Source organism: Pseudophryne corroboree, chromosome 4 (assembly GCF_028390025.1).
Source record: "Pseudophryne corroboree isolate aPseCor3 chromosome 4, aPseCor3.hap2, whole genome shotgun sequence".
Classification (NCBI taxonomy): Eukaryota; Metazoa; Chordata; class Amphibia; order Anura; family Myobatrachidae; genus Pseudophryne; species Pseudophryne corroboree.
Genome location: NC_086447.1, coordinates 362,136,429 through 362,152,781, shown reverse-complemented (window position 1 = coordinate 362,152,781; position 16,353 = coordinate 362,136,429). Strand labels below are relative to the sequence as shown.

The 16,353-nt window shown below is 45.7% G+C and overlaps 1 protein-coding gene across 1 annotated transcript in view; it reads left to right on the top strand.

The window, feature by feature from the left end:
• The window catches only part of COPS7B (COP9 signalosome subunit 7B), a 70,159-nt gene that overhangs the window by 24,069 nt on the left and 29,737 nt on the right, over nucleotides 1-16,353 (top strand). The window contains exon 6 of the mRNA XM_063916546.1: nucleotides 15,020-15,125. Coding sequence (XP_063772616.1) covers nucleotides 15,020-15,125 — 106 coding nt within the window. The remainder of the gene's footprint in view (nucleotides 1-15,019; nucleotides 15,126-16,353) is intronic.

Genomic DNA, 16,353 nt, shown 5'->3' with positions numbered 1-16,353 from the left:
CATGGTCATCAGTGCACACGTTTGTGCGCTTTTACAAGTTTGATACGTTTGCGGCATCAGCATCTAGCTTTGGCCGTCTAGTGTTACAGGTGCCAAACAGCTCTCCCGCTCAAGGGGGAAACTTTGGTACGTCCCAAGAGTACTCCAGTGATCCCTAGTGGATGAAAAAGAAAACAGGTTTTGGTACTTGCCAGGGGGCACTGGACGCCCACCCAGAGCAGTTTCACCTGTCTTGTGGTATTTCAGTAGATCTTATGGTAACACATTCTCACAGATTTGTTCAAATGGTAAGGTGATTGTTATCTATTGTCGTGTCAACTTTATAGTTGTCCGTTATGTTACAATGTTATACGTAATTCTCCATTGTTCCTTCTTTCTATCGCTCCTATTCGGCTCAGTAAAAAACACTGAAGCATCTTGGGAGTATGGAGGGGGTGGAGGGTTACTAATTTAAATATTTAAATGTGCCTATCCCTGCTAACGCCCGTCCATATCCCCAAGAGTACTCCAGTGCCCCCTGTGGATTCAAAGAAAAGGATTTATCTGGTAAGTACCAAAATCCTATTATTGCAGTCAGCTTTTGGACACATTGTTTACTTATTTATTATGTATTTTCTCCGGCAGGGTCCACAGGTTATCCACAGGATAACACTGGGATATGAGGTTGCGACAGCGGATTGGCACCAAACGATCAAAGCTGTCGGCCTCCCAGCATGCAACGGGCCAGTCACTATATCCTCGCCTTCTGGCTCAGGCAAATCAGTTTTTTGTTTGGTGCAGCAGGAGCCAGACCATAGTCAATAGGGCTGCTGGTTTTTAGCAGCCATAAGCTTTTTTATTTTATTTTTATAGTCTTACTATGTTTTTTGAGAGAACTTTCTAAAAAGTATCTTATATGTACCTTGGAAAGAGTCGCTCCAACAACTCCCTGGCAAGTCGTGACAACGCTTACCCACGTGTACAGTGCTTTTTCAGCGGGTGTCTGTGTAGGATGTACTAGCAAGTCCAGCAGACGTTACCAGGCTGTGGCCAGAGCACGGGGAGAAGGTAAGGCATCAGTTCCGCTTAGTAGGGAAAACGCGAAACACAGCCGCTCTGTTTCGTGGTGGAGACTACCGAACAGTCGCTGACGCAGCTGCCACCTCGGGTGCACCAGCGCTAGGCCTCAGGGATCATAGGCTCCAGGGGTAGTATGAGGCCACGATCCCTAGGGTTGATGTCAGCAGTGGGGAGTAAGACGCTCCCTTGGTCGCATCGCCCCTCCCCCCGGTTCATGACCAGTTTCCTCCAAGTTTCCCGCCATGACCTGAGTTCCTGCTTCCATCTGAGACGCTGTGTATCTTAAGGGCCCAGTCGCAGCATAGGCGGCTGTGTGGCTGGGGCATATGTGTTCACTGTAGGTTCACGGGGAATTTGTGTACACTAATAGCGTCTGGATCCACTCAGCGTTCAGTAACGTATTGATCGATCCTGGAAGCAGGGTGAAGTCTCCTTGTATCCCACTCTCCTGAGCCGGATACAGCTCTAAGTCTCTATCTACCTTTGTGTACGAATAGTTGGATAAGTGCCTGATGCATATGAGTCTGTAAACTATTACTGCTGTTTCTTTCGCTGTGCGACTGAATACGTTTAAACTCCTATATAAGGTAACACAATAATGTTTCTCCTACATACTTGAAATGTATCTGTAGTTGATTATGTGCTCATATTGCTTATTATACTGATGTATAACCTGTGACTGATTGCTAGTGTGATTGTTGACTTTATTAATAATTCTGTCAGTCTTCTGTGTATTCCGATCCTCAATGCTGGTGCAAAGCAGGGAGGGATCGGATTGTATGTCACTTTAACAAAATTTAAAGTGATTGTTACTACACAATTTGTGATTGCACTGTACAGATGTGTGATTTATTTATCATGTCTAAGAGAGGCAAGGGTGAGGAGGATACACTCTCCACAGCAGCATCAACACTCATTTTATGTTTGTCTTGCAAAGCTGGGTTAACCTCTCAGGATCTGGTTCAAAATGGATTATGTGCAAAATGGATTATGTGCAAAAGCAGGCTGAAAGGCCAGTGGTAAGTAAATCACATAGACATGAAACAACATCTTAACAGACTACACATGTTTCAGATGAGGACTCGTTGTACTCCGGGTCTGCATACAGAGACTAGGAGGAAGGCCTCAGCTCAGAGGACATACCTGAGCTAATTAGTGCTATGAGAGCCATTTTATCCTTAGATGAGGCAGCAGAGCCTTTGTTAAAATCTAAGGCACCTGTGTTTAAACATCCCAAAACAGTTAGGACTGAGTTTCCTGGGTCAGATCAGCTGACGGAAATTATGCAAGAGACCCGAGTTACGCCCAGTAAGAAGTTTAGGATTCCAAAGAAATGGAATTCCCATTATCCTCTTCCGGGTGGGGACTGTTTTTAAAAAGGGAGGTGGCTCCCAAAGTAGATTTGCATGTCATTCAATTGGTGCGAAAGTCTACATTACCTCTGCCTTCAACATCATTTAATGATGTCACGGATAGGAAAATAGATGGTTTTCTAAAAACCATATTCTCTTTGTCTGGGGCAATCATAAGACCAGCCATGGCTTCAGCCTGGATGGCAAAAGCAGTGGCAGCCTGGGCTGATGCATTGGAGGATGATCTTTCAATGGCATCAAGAGAGCAGAAGTCCCATATTGCACATATCAAACAGATGGCTATTTTTATGGAAGAAGCAGCTTTGGATATGGGTACAATTGCCTTTCAGGTATCAGCCTCAGCAGTAGCAACTCGCAGAGCAGTTTGGCTACGTTCAGAATCCAAGAAGGTTCTGGAGTCTTTGCCTTTTACTGGAGATATTCTATTTGGTAAAGAATGAAACCGTATTTTGGAGTCAGAAGCAGATTCCAAGAAAGTAAAGTTTTCTTCCACACACTAGGCTTCACAAGCCTTGATTTCCAGCTTTTTTGCCCTTTCGGTCTCAAGGAAAAGGCAAACCGTCTCAATCTGACAAGTCTGGTTATACTAAAAAGCATTGGGCTACCAGGGGACTGGCTTCCAAATCAGAAGATAAGCCATCAGCCTGATGGTGCTGGCCTCCACCTGGGGGACCCCAGGGTTGGAGGCCGATTTCTTCAGTTTGCACAGATCTGGCAGCAGTCTGCCACAGATGCCTGGGTGCAAGAAGAGGTATCTCACGGTTATGCGTTTGCTTTCAAGAAACACCCTCCTCAAAGGTTTTTTTGTACCAGCCCGTATTCAGTGGAAACGAAGACCAGGGCTTTGCAAGAGGCAGTCCAGAAGTTGCTTCAGTCAGGAGTGATAATTCCAGTTCCTCCTGCACAACAAGGACAAGGTTTTTATTCCAACCCGTTTCTAGTCAGGAAGCCAAATGGGTCTTTCCGGCCCATACTCAGTCTCAAAGTGCTGAACAAGTACATTTGGGTGCCTCGATTTCATATGGAGACTTTACGTTCCTTTATTTTGGCCATGGAGCCGGAGGATTTTATGGTATCCCTGGATATCCAGGATGCTTACCTACATGTTCCTATAGCACTGTCTCATCAGCGCTCTCTCAGGTTTGCTGTCCTCCAGCATCATTTTCAGTTTCAGGCTCTACCATTTGGACTTGCCACAGCTCCCAGAGTATTCACCAAAATGATGGTGGTAATGGCATCTTATCTCCGTCAGAGGGGATAAGGATTTTTCCATACCTTGATGACTTATTAATCCTGGCACAGTCTCAGGAATTGCGTCAGTGTCATCAGACAATAAAAATGCAAACTATGGTCCTTCCTTTGGAAGTAAGGAGGTCATTAGCCTGGTGGCTACAGACATCCGATCTGGACAAAAGGGTAACCCTTGTGGATATCAGAATGGGAATTTCTGACAACGGAGGCCAGCCTTCAGGGCTGGGGAGCGGTGTCAGGAAGGAATTGCTTCCAGGGGCAGTGGACCAAGGAAGAAAGTTGCCTGCCAATAAATATATTGGAACTTCGGGCCATATATATGGCACTTATTCAGGCAAAGGACATCCTTCCTGGGAAACAGTCCAAATCCACTCGGACAATGCAATGGCAGTAGTGTACCTCAACAATCAGGGAGGAACTCGCAGCCAGAATGCAATGAAAGAGGTAAGTCGCACGTTAAAGTGGGAAGAACTCCATTATCCAGCCTTGTCCGCAGTGTTCAGTCCGGGATTCCTAAACTGGGAATCGGATTTTCTCAGTCGACACGCTATTCATGCAAACGAACGGGCTTTACACCCAGAGGTTTTCCAAATTCTGGTAGACAAATGGGGGTTACCAGAGAGAGATCTCGTGGCGTCACGTCAGAACAACAAAGTTCCCGCATACGGGTCAAAAACAAAGGATCACAAAGCGATCTTTGTGGATGCCCTGTCAGTGAGATGGAACTTTCGTCTGACCTATGTGTTCCCACCAATCGCCCTGTTACCCAGGGTGATGCGAAAGGCAAAACAAGGAAGGGGCGCCGTGATACTAATAGCTCCGGCTTGGCCCAGAAGACATTGGTACACAGATCTGCAGAGGATGTCGATGGATGCTCCATTCCTACTCAGTCATATCTACTGTCTCAGGGTCCTTGCTATCACAAGCACCTGGATCGGGTTCACTACGGCTGGCCGGCGGTCGGGCTCCCGGCGACCAGCATCCCGCCGGCTTACCGACAGCTTGGCGAGCGCAAATGAGCCCCTTGCGCTCATTTGCGGCACGGTGGCGCGCTACGCGCGCCACACTATTTTATTCTCCCTCTATGGGGGTCGTGGACCCCCACGAGGGAAAATAATTGTCGGTATTCCGGCTGTCGGGCTCCCGGCGCCGGTATACTGAGCGCCGGGAGCCCGACCGCCGGCAAACAGAAGACCACCCCCTGGATCGACTGTCTTTGATTGCGTGGCTCTTGAGACTTCCATCCTGAAAGCAAGAGGATTCTCACAACAGTTAATTCAAACAATGCTCAGAGCAAGGAAACCTTCCTCATCTCGCATTTATCACCGAATATGGCAAGCCTATATTCAGTGGTGCAGTGACCGGAAATTTGACCCTAGGTCAGAGTTTCCAGAGTCTTGGCATTCCTTCAGGGAGGAATGGACAAAGGGTGTCTTCCTTGAGAGTGCAAGTGTCAGCATTTACTGTATGGTTCCAAAAGAAAATTGGTAACCTACAGGATGTGCGCACTTTTTTCCAGGGAATGCTGCACATTCATCCTCCTTTTGTTCCTCCTACAGAGCCTTGGGACTGAAGTTTAGTCCTAAAGGCCCTTCAGGTTGACCCATTTGAACCACTAAAACGAGTGGATCTTAAATGATTGACAGCTAAAGTTCTCTTTCTACTGGCTATTGCTTCATCTATAAGAGTTTCAGATTTAGGGGCTTTGTTATGTTGCCCTCCTTTTCTTTTTTTTTTTTTTTTTTTTTTATCCAGATAGACCGGTTCTCAGAACCAAATCTGGGTATCTTCCTAAGGTGGTGTCTAAATTGCACCTTAACGAAGAAATTGTATTCCCGGCCTTCCAGGCCCGGACCTTTCTACGAGAGATGCATCGTTAGACGTAGTCCGTGCTTTAAGGATCTACGTGGATCTTACAAGTGCCATCAGAAAAACAGACACACTCTTCGTTCTCTGCGGATTTCATAAGAGAGGATGGCCTGCTGATAAGCAGACACTGGCGAGGTGGCTTTGGATGACTATTTCAGAAGCATATTCTCAAGCTAATCTTCCTGTTCCAGCTAATGTATCTGCTCACTCTACTCGTAAGGTAGGTCCATCATGGGCAGCACAACGTGGTGCTTTAGCAGAACAGATATGTAAGGCAGCCACATAGTCTTCCATTAGGCACATTCATTAGACATTGAGGTATATGCAATTGCGGTCGAATTGCTGCAAATGTCGAAAAACGGGGCATTTTCGACACAAAAAAAAAAATTTCGACAATGCAATACAGTACTTTTCGACAAAAAAACGGACGTTTCAGATTCGACTTTTTGAAATTCGACAGTTGTCAAATTCTATATGTCTGCAACGGTAAAAATGCGGCTTTTCGACAAGTATATTCAATTGAAGAATGTCGATTCGACAGTGCTTTTCGGCGGAATATAATAAATTTAAAAAACATGTTTTTTTCTGTGTTTTTTTTTTTTTATTGCTAATAGCATATCTATTTATATTAGAAGGGATTATGTACTTGGTTTGTCTATTAGGAGACACAAGTATTATTTATATATTTTTTAAAAGAATGTTTTGTTTTTTTACTGACTAAAATAATATGGAGAGATCAGAGCATGGTTTTTTAGTGGGAAGGGGTGGGAATGGGTTAAAAATCACGAAATAAAATGCGTGAGGTCCCCCCTCCTAAGCCTAACCAGCCTCGGGCTCTTCGAGCCGGTCCTGGTTGTAAAAATACGGGGAAAAAATTGACAGGGGATCCCCCGTATTTTTACAACCAGCACCGGGCTCTGCGTCCGGTCCCGGTACAAACAATACGGGGGACAAAAGACATAGGGGTCCCCCGTATTTTCAGCACCGGGCTCCTGGGTGGGCCAGGGGTGAAGCCCAAGGCTGTCCCCCCCCCCCCCCCCCCCCCCTCCCATCCAAGGGCTGCGGATGGGGGGCTGATAGCCTTGTGTCAAATAAGAGTATTGTTTTTTGTAGCAGAACTACAAGTCCCAGCAAGCCACCCCCGCAAGCTGGTACTTGGATAACCACAAGTACCAGCATGCAGGGGGGAAACGGGCCCGCTGGTACCTGTAGTTCTACTGCAAAAAAAATTCCCAAATAAAAACAGTACACGCACACCGTGAAAGTAAAACTTTATTGCATACATGCACACCAACATGCATACATACTTACCTATGTTCACACGAGGTTCGGTCCACTTCTCCAAGTAGAATCCACGGTGTACCTGAAAATAAAATTATACTCCCCAAAATCCAGTGTAGATCGGTCCTCTTCTTTTTTGTAATCCACGTACTTAGCAAAAAAAGAAAACGCATTTACCCGGACCACGCACTGAAAGGGGTCCCATGTTTTACACATGGGACCCCTTTCCCCAAATGCCGGGACCCCACGTGACTCCTGTCACAGAGGGTCCCTTCAGCCAATCAGGGAGCGCCACGTCGTGGCACTCTCCTGATTGGCTGTGCGCGTCTGAGCTGTCAGACGGCACATCGCACAGCCGCTCCATTATCTTCAATGGTGGGAACTTTGCGGTCAGCGGTGAGGTTATGTTGGTGTGCATGTATGTAATAAAGTTTTACTTTCACGGTGTCTGTGTACTGTTTTTATTTGGGTTTCTTTTTTGCAGTAGAACTACAGGTACCAGCGGGCCCGTTTTCCCCCTGCATGCTGGTACTTGTGGTTCTCCAAGTACCAGCTTGCGGGGAGGCTTGCTGGGACTTGTAGTTCTGCTACAAAAAACAATACTCTTTTATTTGACACAAGGCTATCAGCCCCCCATACGCAGCCCTTGGATGGGGGGGGACAGCCTTGGACTTCACCCCTGGCCCTTGGGTGGCTGGAGGGGGGGGACCCCTTGATTTAAGAGGTCCCCACTCCTCCAGGGTACCCCGGCCAGGGGTTGACTAGTTGGGGATTTAATGCCACGGCCGCAGGGACCGGTATAAAAGTGTCCCCCGGCTGTGGCATTCTCTCCAGCTAGTGGAGCCCGGTGCTGGTGTTAAAAATACGGGGAAACCCTACGCTTTTTGTCCCCCGTATTTTTTTGCACCAGGACCGGACGCAGAGCCCGGTGCTGGTTGTAAAAATACGGGGGATCCCCTGTCAATTTTCCCCCCGTATTTTTACAACCAGGACCGGCTCGAAGAGCCCGAGGCTGGTTATGCTTAGGAGGGGGGACCCCACGCAATTTTTTTTTGTTTTTTTTTAAACACTTTTGTGCCGTCCAAAAAGTCGAATCCAGGACGCACACTATCTGTCAATTGGTCCCTTTTTTCGACAGCGGGACTGTCGAATCCGTTTTTTATTGAATATGTCGAATTCGGGTCCCGGCGGGAGGTTATGTGACTGTCGAATTTAAAAAAGGTCGAATTCCAGCCGGAATTCGACCGCAATTGCATATACCCCTATGCCTTTGATAACTTTGCCTCTAGGGACGCTGAATTCGGGCGAAGGATTCTCCTGTCCAACCAGAAGCGTTCCCACCACTAAATTGCTTTGGGACTTCTCAATGTTATCCTGTGTATAACCTATGGACCCTGCCGGAGAAATAATCGTTATGGTATGGTTTGATAACGCTATTTCTCCTAAGTTCACAGGGATCCCACCCTGACACACCTGATTTGAGGATCCTTTCACTTACTAACCTCTTCCTTCTTGTACAGAAGGGTGTGCATGTGTGTTCATCTCACCTGATTAGGGCTCTTTGTGATGCTCCTGCCTTGAGCTTTGGAAAAATAACTGACTTGCCTGAGCCGGAAGGTGGGGATATAGGGACGGGCCCGTTGCATTTTGGGAGGCCGAAAGCATTGATCGTTTGGTGCCAATCTGTTGTCGCTACCTCATATCCCAATGTTATTCTGTGGACTTAGGAGAAATACCGTTATCAACAATAAGTCTACCATAACGATTATTTAATAATGTTACCCTTCAAATGATTTACTGTTGTCTACAAAATACAGATTTCTTTTACTGAAGTACTGTCCATATACTGTGTAATTACAAAGGTAGCAGAGTGTGTTAACTGACATTCATGCTCCCTTAGTAATGCTAATTATCAGTTGTGGTTCAGAATGTCGACATGTTGACATTGTGAATATCATTAGTTGATATAGCATTTTTATCGTATTTGAGTCATATCCCATTACGCACATGTAGACTTTGTCTACATAATGACTGAATATCTATTAATCTGTCTTGCTTAGTGACTTAAGCCATGTAAGCCTTTCAAAGTCAAGCTATCACTTGTATTGCCATATATTATTTTTAGTTTTCTGTAGTGTGCAAATAAACTCCCTAGGGAATTAGGTCTAAGTAAAATAATGTAAAGTACGGTACTGTGCCAGCAAATTGTAGTCCACAGTACATTATTAATAGTAAGAAATTGTGAAACTGGATGGGAAACCTCAGCAGCGTTTATACCATTCTTTAACGTATAACATTTTTTTTTATTAATGCATCACTTCACATTACAATGGAAGTTGTATTATCAGTACAAGGTGATTGATCTATATAGATAGCATAGCGAGTTGGGTATAAAAGCAAGTGTATCGATTAGACATGAACTCATAATCCACAGTAGGTCACTTCAAGGAACAATGCTATATACATGCAGTATTGTCGTCCACATGTATCATTGAAATTAGATATAGTACAATTCTTATTACAAGAACCTGCATCTTAGTTGATACGAAGACATGAGGAGGCTGGGGCCCCACAACACCATCAACGAGGGTCCCCCATTGCTATTCTTGTCTCATACCACTCAGTGGTTTTAAAAGAGTGTTTAATTCTGGCTTGAAAGTCTACAGGAAGAGTTGCAATATAATTCTCCCAGGAATCGAATAATCTTCCCACCAATTTATCTTTCTGTAACAGTTTCTAACCATTGCATCTGAAACAAATGATGGAGTTTTCCCTTAAACAAAACTAGAGTAGGCGGATCTCTATAGATTCAAAGTTTGTGTTACATATTAGACTGGCTGGGAGATATGGACACTGGTTTTAGAGACTGAACCACAGTGTCCATATCTCCCAGCCAGTCTAATATGTAACAGACTAACCAGAACAAATTTTTATTTTACCAATATTATTGTAATTTTTCACTTTGCGTATTGATCCTACGGTGGATTGGTTGGTGTTTGTGTATGTATGTATGTATGTATGTATGTGTGTATATATATATATATATATATATATATATATAATATTAACCTTAATCAATAAAAGTTACGTTTTAACTTATCTTATCTTACTAAACACAATAAGCGTGCACCCACACAATAGTCTTCTGTAACACAAACTTTGATTCTATTTCTTCCTGACTCTGGGTGCACCACCAGGTGTCTTATGAGAGATTTACTCTTTAGATGAACTTAATTCTGGTACAGCAAATAAATACTACTTGAATTTAATAGGACTGGTGCGGAATCATATTTCTCGCGTTTCAGGATCTCTATAGATCCAAGATTGCAAAATTGCTTTACGTGCAGCCGCACTAATCGCCATTAACAACCTATTACATCCCTTCGTTACCCTTTGTCCAGCCGGAGTTATCCCAAAGATCGCCCATTCTGCCGTGAAGGGAATAAAATTTCTCTGACGTCCTAGTGGATGCTGGGAACTCCGTAAGGACCATGGGGAATAGCGGCTCCGCAGGAGACAGGGCACATCTAAAGAAAGCTTTAGGATCACCTGGTGTGCACTGGCTCCTCCCCCTATGACCCTCCTCCAAGCCTCAGTTAGATTTTCTGTGCCCGACGAGAAGGGTGCACACTAGGGGCTCTCCTGAGCTCTTTGTGAAAGTTTTAGTTTAGGTTTAAATGAGGTGTGTGATGATGCGTGGGTTTCCCCCCGATAACAATTGATAATTTCTAAAAAGTTATTGGCAGTATACCTTTTCCCGCCAGAGGTTAGGGTGCGTTAGGACACACCCCCTAGGAGGGATAAGGCGCTCACACGCTTGTAAGAACAAGGGCTCTACCCTCTCTTGAGATGGCCGCCCTTAGGGATCCTGCTGATAGAAAGCAGGAGGGTATCCTAAAATGTATTTACACACATACTGGTGTTATACTGCGACCAGCAATCGCCTCAGCCTGGAGGTGCAGTGCTGGGTTGGCGTGGTCGGATTCCCTGACTGGAAATTTGATATCCTAGATAAGGACAGTATATTATTGCCTATAGAGCAATTAAAAGATGCATTTCTATATATGCATGATGCACAGCGGAATATTTGCCGACTGGCATCAAGTATAAGTGCGTTGTCCAATTATACCAGTAAAGTGGTCAGGTGATGCGGATTCCAAACGGCATTTGGAAGTATTGCCTTAAAAAAGGGGATGTACCCCAGGTCGCCTCTCAAAATAAGACGCCGTATTATCAGGCGCAGTCCTGGTTGGCAAGCGGACAAAAGGGTTCCTCTTTTCTGCTCGTGACAGAGGGAGAGGAAAATGGCTGCAGAGATAAGCCAGTTCCCAGGAACAGAAACCCTTTTCCGCCTCTGCCAAGCTCTCAGTATGACGCTAGGGCTTTACAAGTTCAGGCACGGTGGGGGCCCGTTCTCAATGAATTTCAGTGCGCAGTGGGCTCACTCGCAAGTAGACCCCTGGATCCTTCAGGTAATATTTCAGGGGTACAAATTGGAATTCGAGACGTATTCCCCTCGCCGTTTCCAAAAGTCTGTTTTACCGACGTCTCCCGCTGACAGGGAGGCAGTTTTGGAAGTCATTCACAAGCTGTATTCCCAGCAGGTGATAATTAAGGTACCCCTCCTGCAACAGGGAACGGGGTATTATTCCACACTATTGTGGTACCGAAGCCAGACGGCTCGATGAGACCGATTTTAAAATCTAAAATCTTTGAACACTTACATACAGAGGTTCAAATTCAAAATTGAGTCACTCAGAGCAGTGATTGCAAACCTGGAAGAAGGGGACTACATGATGTCTCGGGACATCAAGAATGCTTACCTTCATGTCAAAATTTACCCTTCTCACCAAGGGTATCTCAGGTTATGGTACAGAACTGTCACTATCAGTTCAGACGCTGCCGTAGGGATGGTCCACGGCACCCCGGGTCTTTACTGAAGTAATGACCGTAATGATGATATTCCTTCGAAGGAAGGGAATTTTAGTTATCCCTTACTTGGACGATTCCCTGATAAGGGTGAGATCCAGGGAACAGTTGGAGATCGGTGTAGCACTATCTCGGGTAGTGTTGCGGCAGCACGATTAGATTCTCAATATTCCAAAATCGCAGCTGGTTCCGACGACTTGTCTTCTGTTCCTAGGGATGATCCTGGACACAGTCCAGAAAGAAGGTGTTTCTCCCGGAGGAGAAAGCCAGGGAGTTATCCGAGCTAGTCAGGAACCTCCTAAAACCGAACCAAGTCTCAGTGCATCAATGCACAAGGGTTCTGGGTAAAAATGGTGGCTTCCTACGAAGCAATCCCATTCGGCAGATTCCACGCAAGACTTTCCAGTGGAACCTACTGGACAAATGGTCCGGGTCGCATCTTCAGATGCTTCAGCGGATAACCCTGTCACCAGGGACAAGGGTATCCCTCCTGTGGTGGTTGCAGAGTGCTCATCTTCTAGAGGGCCGCAGATTCGGCATTCGGGACTGGGTCCTGGTGGCCACGGATGCCAGCCTGCGAGGCTGGGGAGCAGTCACACAGGGAAGGAATATCCAGGGCTTATGGTCAAGCCTGGAGACATCACTTCACATAAATGTCCTGAAGCTAAGGGCCATTTACAATGCTCTAAGCTTAGCAAGACCTCTGCTTCAAGGTCAGCCGGTGTTGATCCAGTCACACAACATTACGGCAGTCACCCACGTAAACAGACAGGGTGCCACAAGAAGCAGGAGGGCAATGGCAGAAGCTGCAAGGATTCTTCGCGGGGCGAAAAACCATGTGATAGTACTGTCAGCAGTTTTCATTCCGGGAGTGGACAACTGGGAAGCAGTTTTCCTCAGCACGACCTCCACCCGGGAGAGTAAGGACTTCACCCAGAAGTCTTCCACATGATTATAAACCGTTGGGAAAAACTCGACAGGTATTGCGCCACGTCAAGGGACCCTCAGGCAATAGCTGTAGATGCTCTAGTAACACCGTGGGTGTACCAATCATTGTATGGGTTCCCTCCTCTGCCTCTCATACCCAAGGTACTGAGATTGATAAGATGGAGAGGAGTAAGCACTATATTAGTGGCTCCGGATTGGCCAAAAAGGAATTGGTAACCGGAACTTCAAGAGATGCTCACGGAGGATCCGTAGCCTCTACCTCTAAGAAGGGACCTGCTCCAGCAAGGACCTTATCTGTTCCAAGACTTACCGCGGCTGCGTTGACGGCATGGCGGTTGAACGCCGGATCCTGAAGGAAAAAGGCATTCCGGATGAAGTCATCCCTATCCTGATCAAAGCCAGGAAGGATGTAACCGCAAAACATTATCACCGCATTTGGCGAAAATGTTGCGTGGTGCGAGGCCAGTAAGGCTCGACGGAGGAAATTCAACTGGGTCGATTCCTACATTTCCTGCAAACAGGAGTATCTATGGGCCTGAAATTGGGGTCCATTAAGGTTCAAATTTCGGCTCTGTCAATTTTCTTCCAAAAAAGAACTAGCTTCAGTCCCTGAAGTTCAGACATTTGTTAAAGGGGTACTGCATATACAGCCTCCTTTTGTGCCTTCAGTGGCACTTTTGGGATCTCCAGGTGGTTTTTGGGTTCCAAAAGTCACATTGGTTTGACCCACTTAAATCTGTGGAGTTAAAATATCTCACAGAAAAAGTGGTCCTGCTGTTGGCTCTGGCCTGGGCCAGGCGCGTGTCAGAATTGGTGGCTTTATCCTGTAAAAGCCCTTATCTGATTTTCCATTCGGACAGGGCGGAATTGAGGACTCGTCCTTAGTTTCTCCCTAAGGTGGTTTCAGCGTTCACCTGAACCAAACCTATTGTGGTGCCTGCGGCTACTAGGGACTTGGAGGACTCCAAGTTGCTAGACGTTGTCAGGACCCAAAAAATATATGTTTCCAGGACGACTGGAGTCAGGAAATCTGACTCGCTGTTTATCCTCTATGCACCCAACTAGCTGGGTGCTCCTGCTTCTAAGCAGACTATTGCTCGTTGGATTTGTAGTACAATTCAGCTTGCACATTCTGTGGCAGGCCTGCCACAGCCAAAAATCTGTAAATGCCCACTCCACAAGGAAGGTGGGCTCATCTTGGGCAGCTGCCCGAGGGGGCTCGGCTTTACAACTTTGCCGAGCAGTTACTTGGTCAGGAGCAAATACGTTTGTAAAATTCTACAAATTTGATACCCTGGCTGAGGAGGACCGGGAGTTCTCTCATTGGGTGCTGCAGAGTCATCCGCACTCTCCCGCCCGTTTGGGAGCTTTGGTATAATCCCCATGGTCCTTACGGAGTTCCCAGCATCCACTAGGACGTCAGAGAAAATAAGAATTTACTTACCGATAATTCTATTTCTCGTAGTCCGTAGTGGATGCTGGGCGCCCATCCCAAGTGCGGATTGTCTGCAATACTGGTACATAATTATTGTTACCAAAAAATTCGGGTTATTGTTGTATTGAGCCATCTTTTCTAGAGGCTTCTCTATTATCATGCTGTTAACTGGGTTCAGATCACAAGTTGTACAGTGTGATTGGTGTGGCTGGTATGAGTCTTACCCGGGATTCAAAATCCTTCCTTATTGTGTACGCTCGTCCGGGCACAGTATCCCAACTGAGGCTTGGAGGAGGGTCATAGGGGGAGGAGCCAGTGCACACCAGGTGATCCTAAAGCTTTCTTTAGATGTGCCCTGTCTCCTGCGGAGCCGCTATTCCCCATGGTCCTTAAGGAGTTCCCAGCATCCACTACGGACTACGAGAAATAGAATTATCGGTAAGTAAATTCTTATTTTATCAACTGCTCTGTGACAAATAGCCTCACCTGGAGCCAAAAGCGACGGAGCATCGGACACCGTTTATACCATTCTAATGTGCAACATAATCAAAATAGTGTGGTCAAAAAGGGGATTTTTTTTTTCTTAGAGCCTTGAATGGACCATCAGGTCCATGTGCATACTGACAGTGTATGAGGGAGCATTAATACCTTTCCTGGTCTCTGAACTCGTGAGTTTAGTTATGTACATCCCAGAGGGAGGGCAATTTTTGTCACTTAGCCAGTAGTGGTTTGTTCCCTATGGATTGCCCGTGCAACCAAAGTGCAATAGAACATGACACATGGTAAGTTCTGTTGGATGACCACTATTGTAACGTGGCAAATCCATAATGTACCTGAATTCATGCATTGAACATTTAACAATCCCATATTTCAGGTGTGATGGCTGTGAAGCAGTTTTAATGGGAATTGAACAGCAAGTGCTGCGGGCTAACCAGTACAAGGAGACCCACAACCGTACACAGCAGCAGATAGAGACAGAAGTGAGTATAATCATGTTAAAAGTTTAAATGGAGCCCAAAGCGTAAGCTTACCCAGAAATGTTAAACTGCAATGATAAATTATAAAAACACTGCTTGTTTTATTTTTAATATAATTTGCCATTTTATATTTCAGGGTTAAATATTCCCAGGTCTCTGACACAGCACATAATTCGATGCTGAATATTAATAACTAGCAAACATTTTGTAATTCTTCCTTTAGCTATAAGAACTACATTATTTCATCTTGATGGCTTCTTTTAACATCTGTGGATTATGTAGTGATTTATAAACTAAATAAGAGAACTGGTGTTTAGCAGTATGATATAATTTAAGAACACCCATTTTTATTTAACAATAAGGTATACAGGTGTTGGTAGGAGTTTGGGCACTTTAATAAAAAATAAAAAAAAATAATTCCAGTCTATCTTCCCCCATTATAGCTCCCAGCCAGGGAAACCTACAGTGTGTTTCAGGTGGCTGAATGAGCATGGTGATTTTTTTTTTAACAATGTTGGTGTAATTTTTAATGTATGGATTTCTTGTTTACCACCGTGCTGATCTGACTGCTATTGCAGTCAGGCAGCTTCTCTTGCATGAGAGCATAGGCTAAACTGCTCTTAATGCTGCTGGTTCCATTCTTTCAAGCTCTGCAGGGGAACTTGGGGGCTAATTCAAACCTGATCGCTAGGCTGTGATTTTGCACAGCGGGCGATCAGATTTAAACTGCACATGCGTATGCACCGCACTGGCACGTCGCACGGGTACAAAGCGGATCGCCACTCAGCGATAGGTTTGTGCGTAGGATCCATTTGCTCGGGCGTTCGCAAGGAGATTGACAGGAAGAAGGCACTTGTGGGTGTCTACTGACCGTTTTCTGGGAGTGTTTGGAAAAACACAGGCGTTCCCAAGCATTTACAGGGCGGGTGTCTGACGTCAATTCCGGTCCTGAACAGGATGAAGCAATCGCAGCGGCTGAGTAAGTCCTGGGCTACTCAGAGACTGCACAAAATCAGTTTGTGCAGCTCTGCACAGCTAAAATACACTCCCCCTGTAGGCGGCGACTATCTGATTGCAGCAGTGCAAAAATCGCCTGAATTAGCCCCCTGGTAACTACCATTCCAGGTAGTTATAGAATACCTGTCAAGCTACTGCTGGTAAATCAGGAGCAGCTGCTTATTATCGGACTGCAAATTTGGAGATGCAGCTGTATCACGTGAGACCGTTTTCC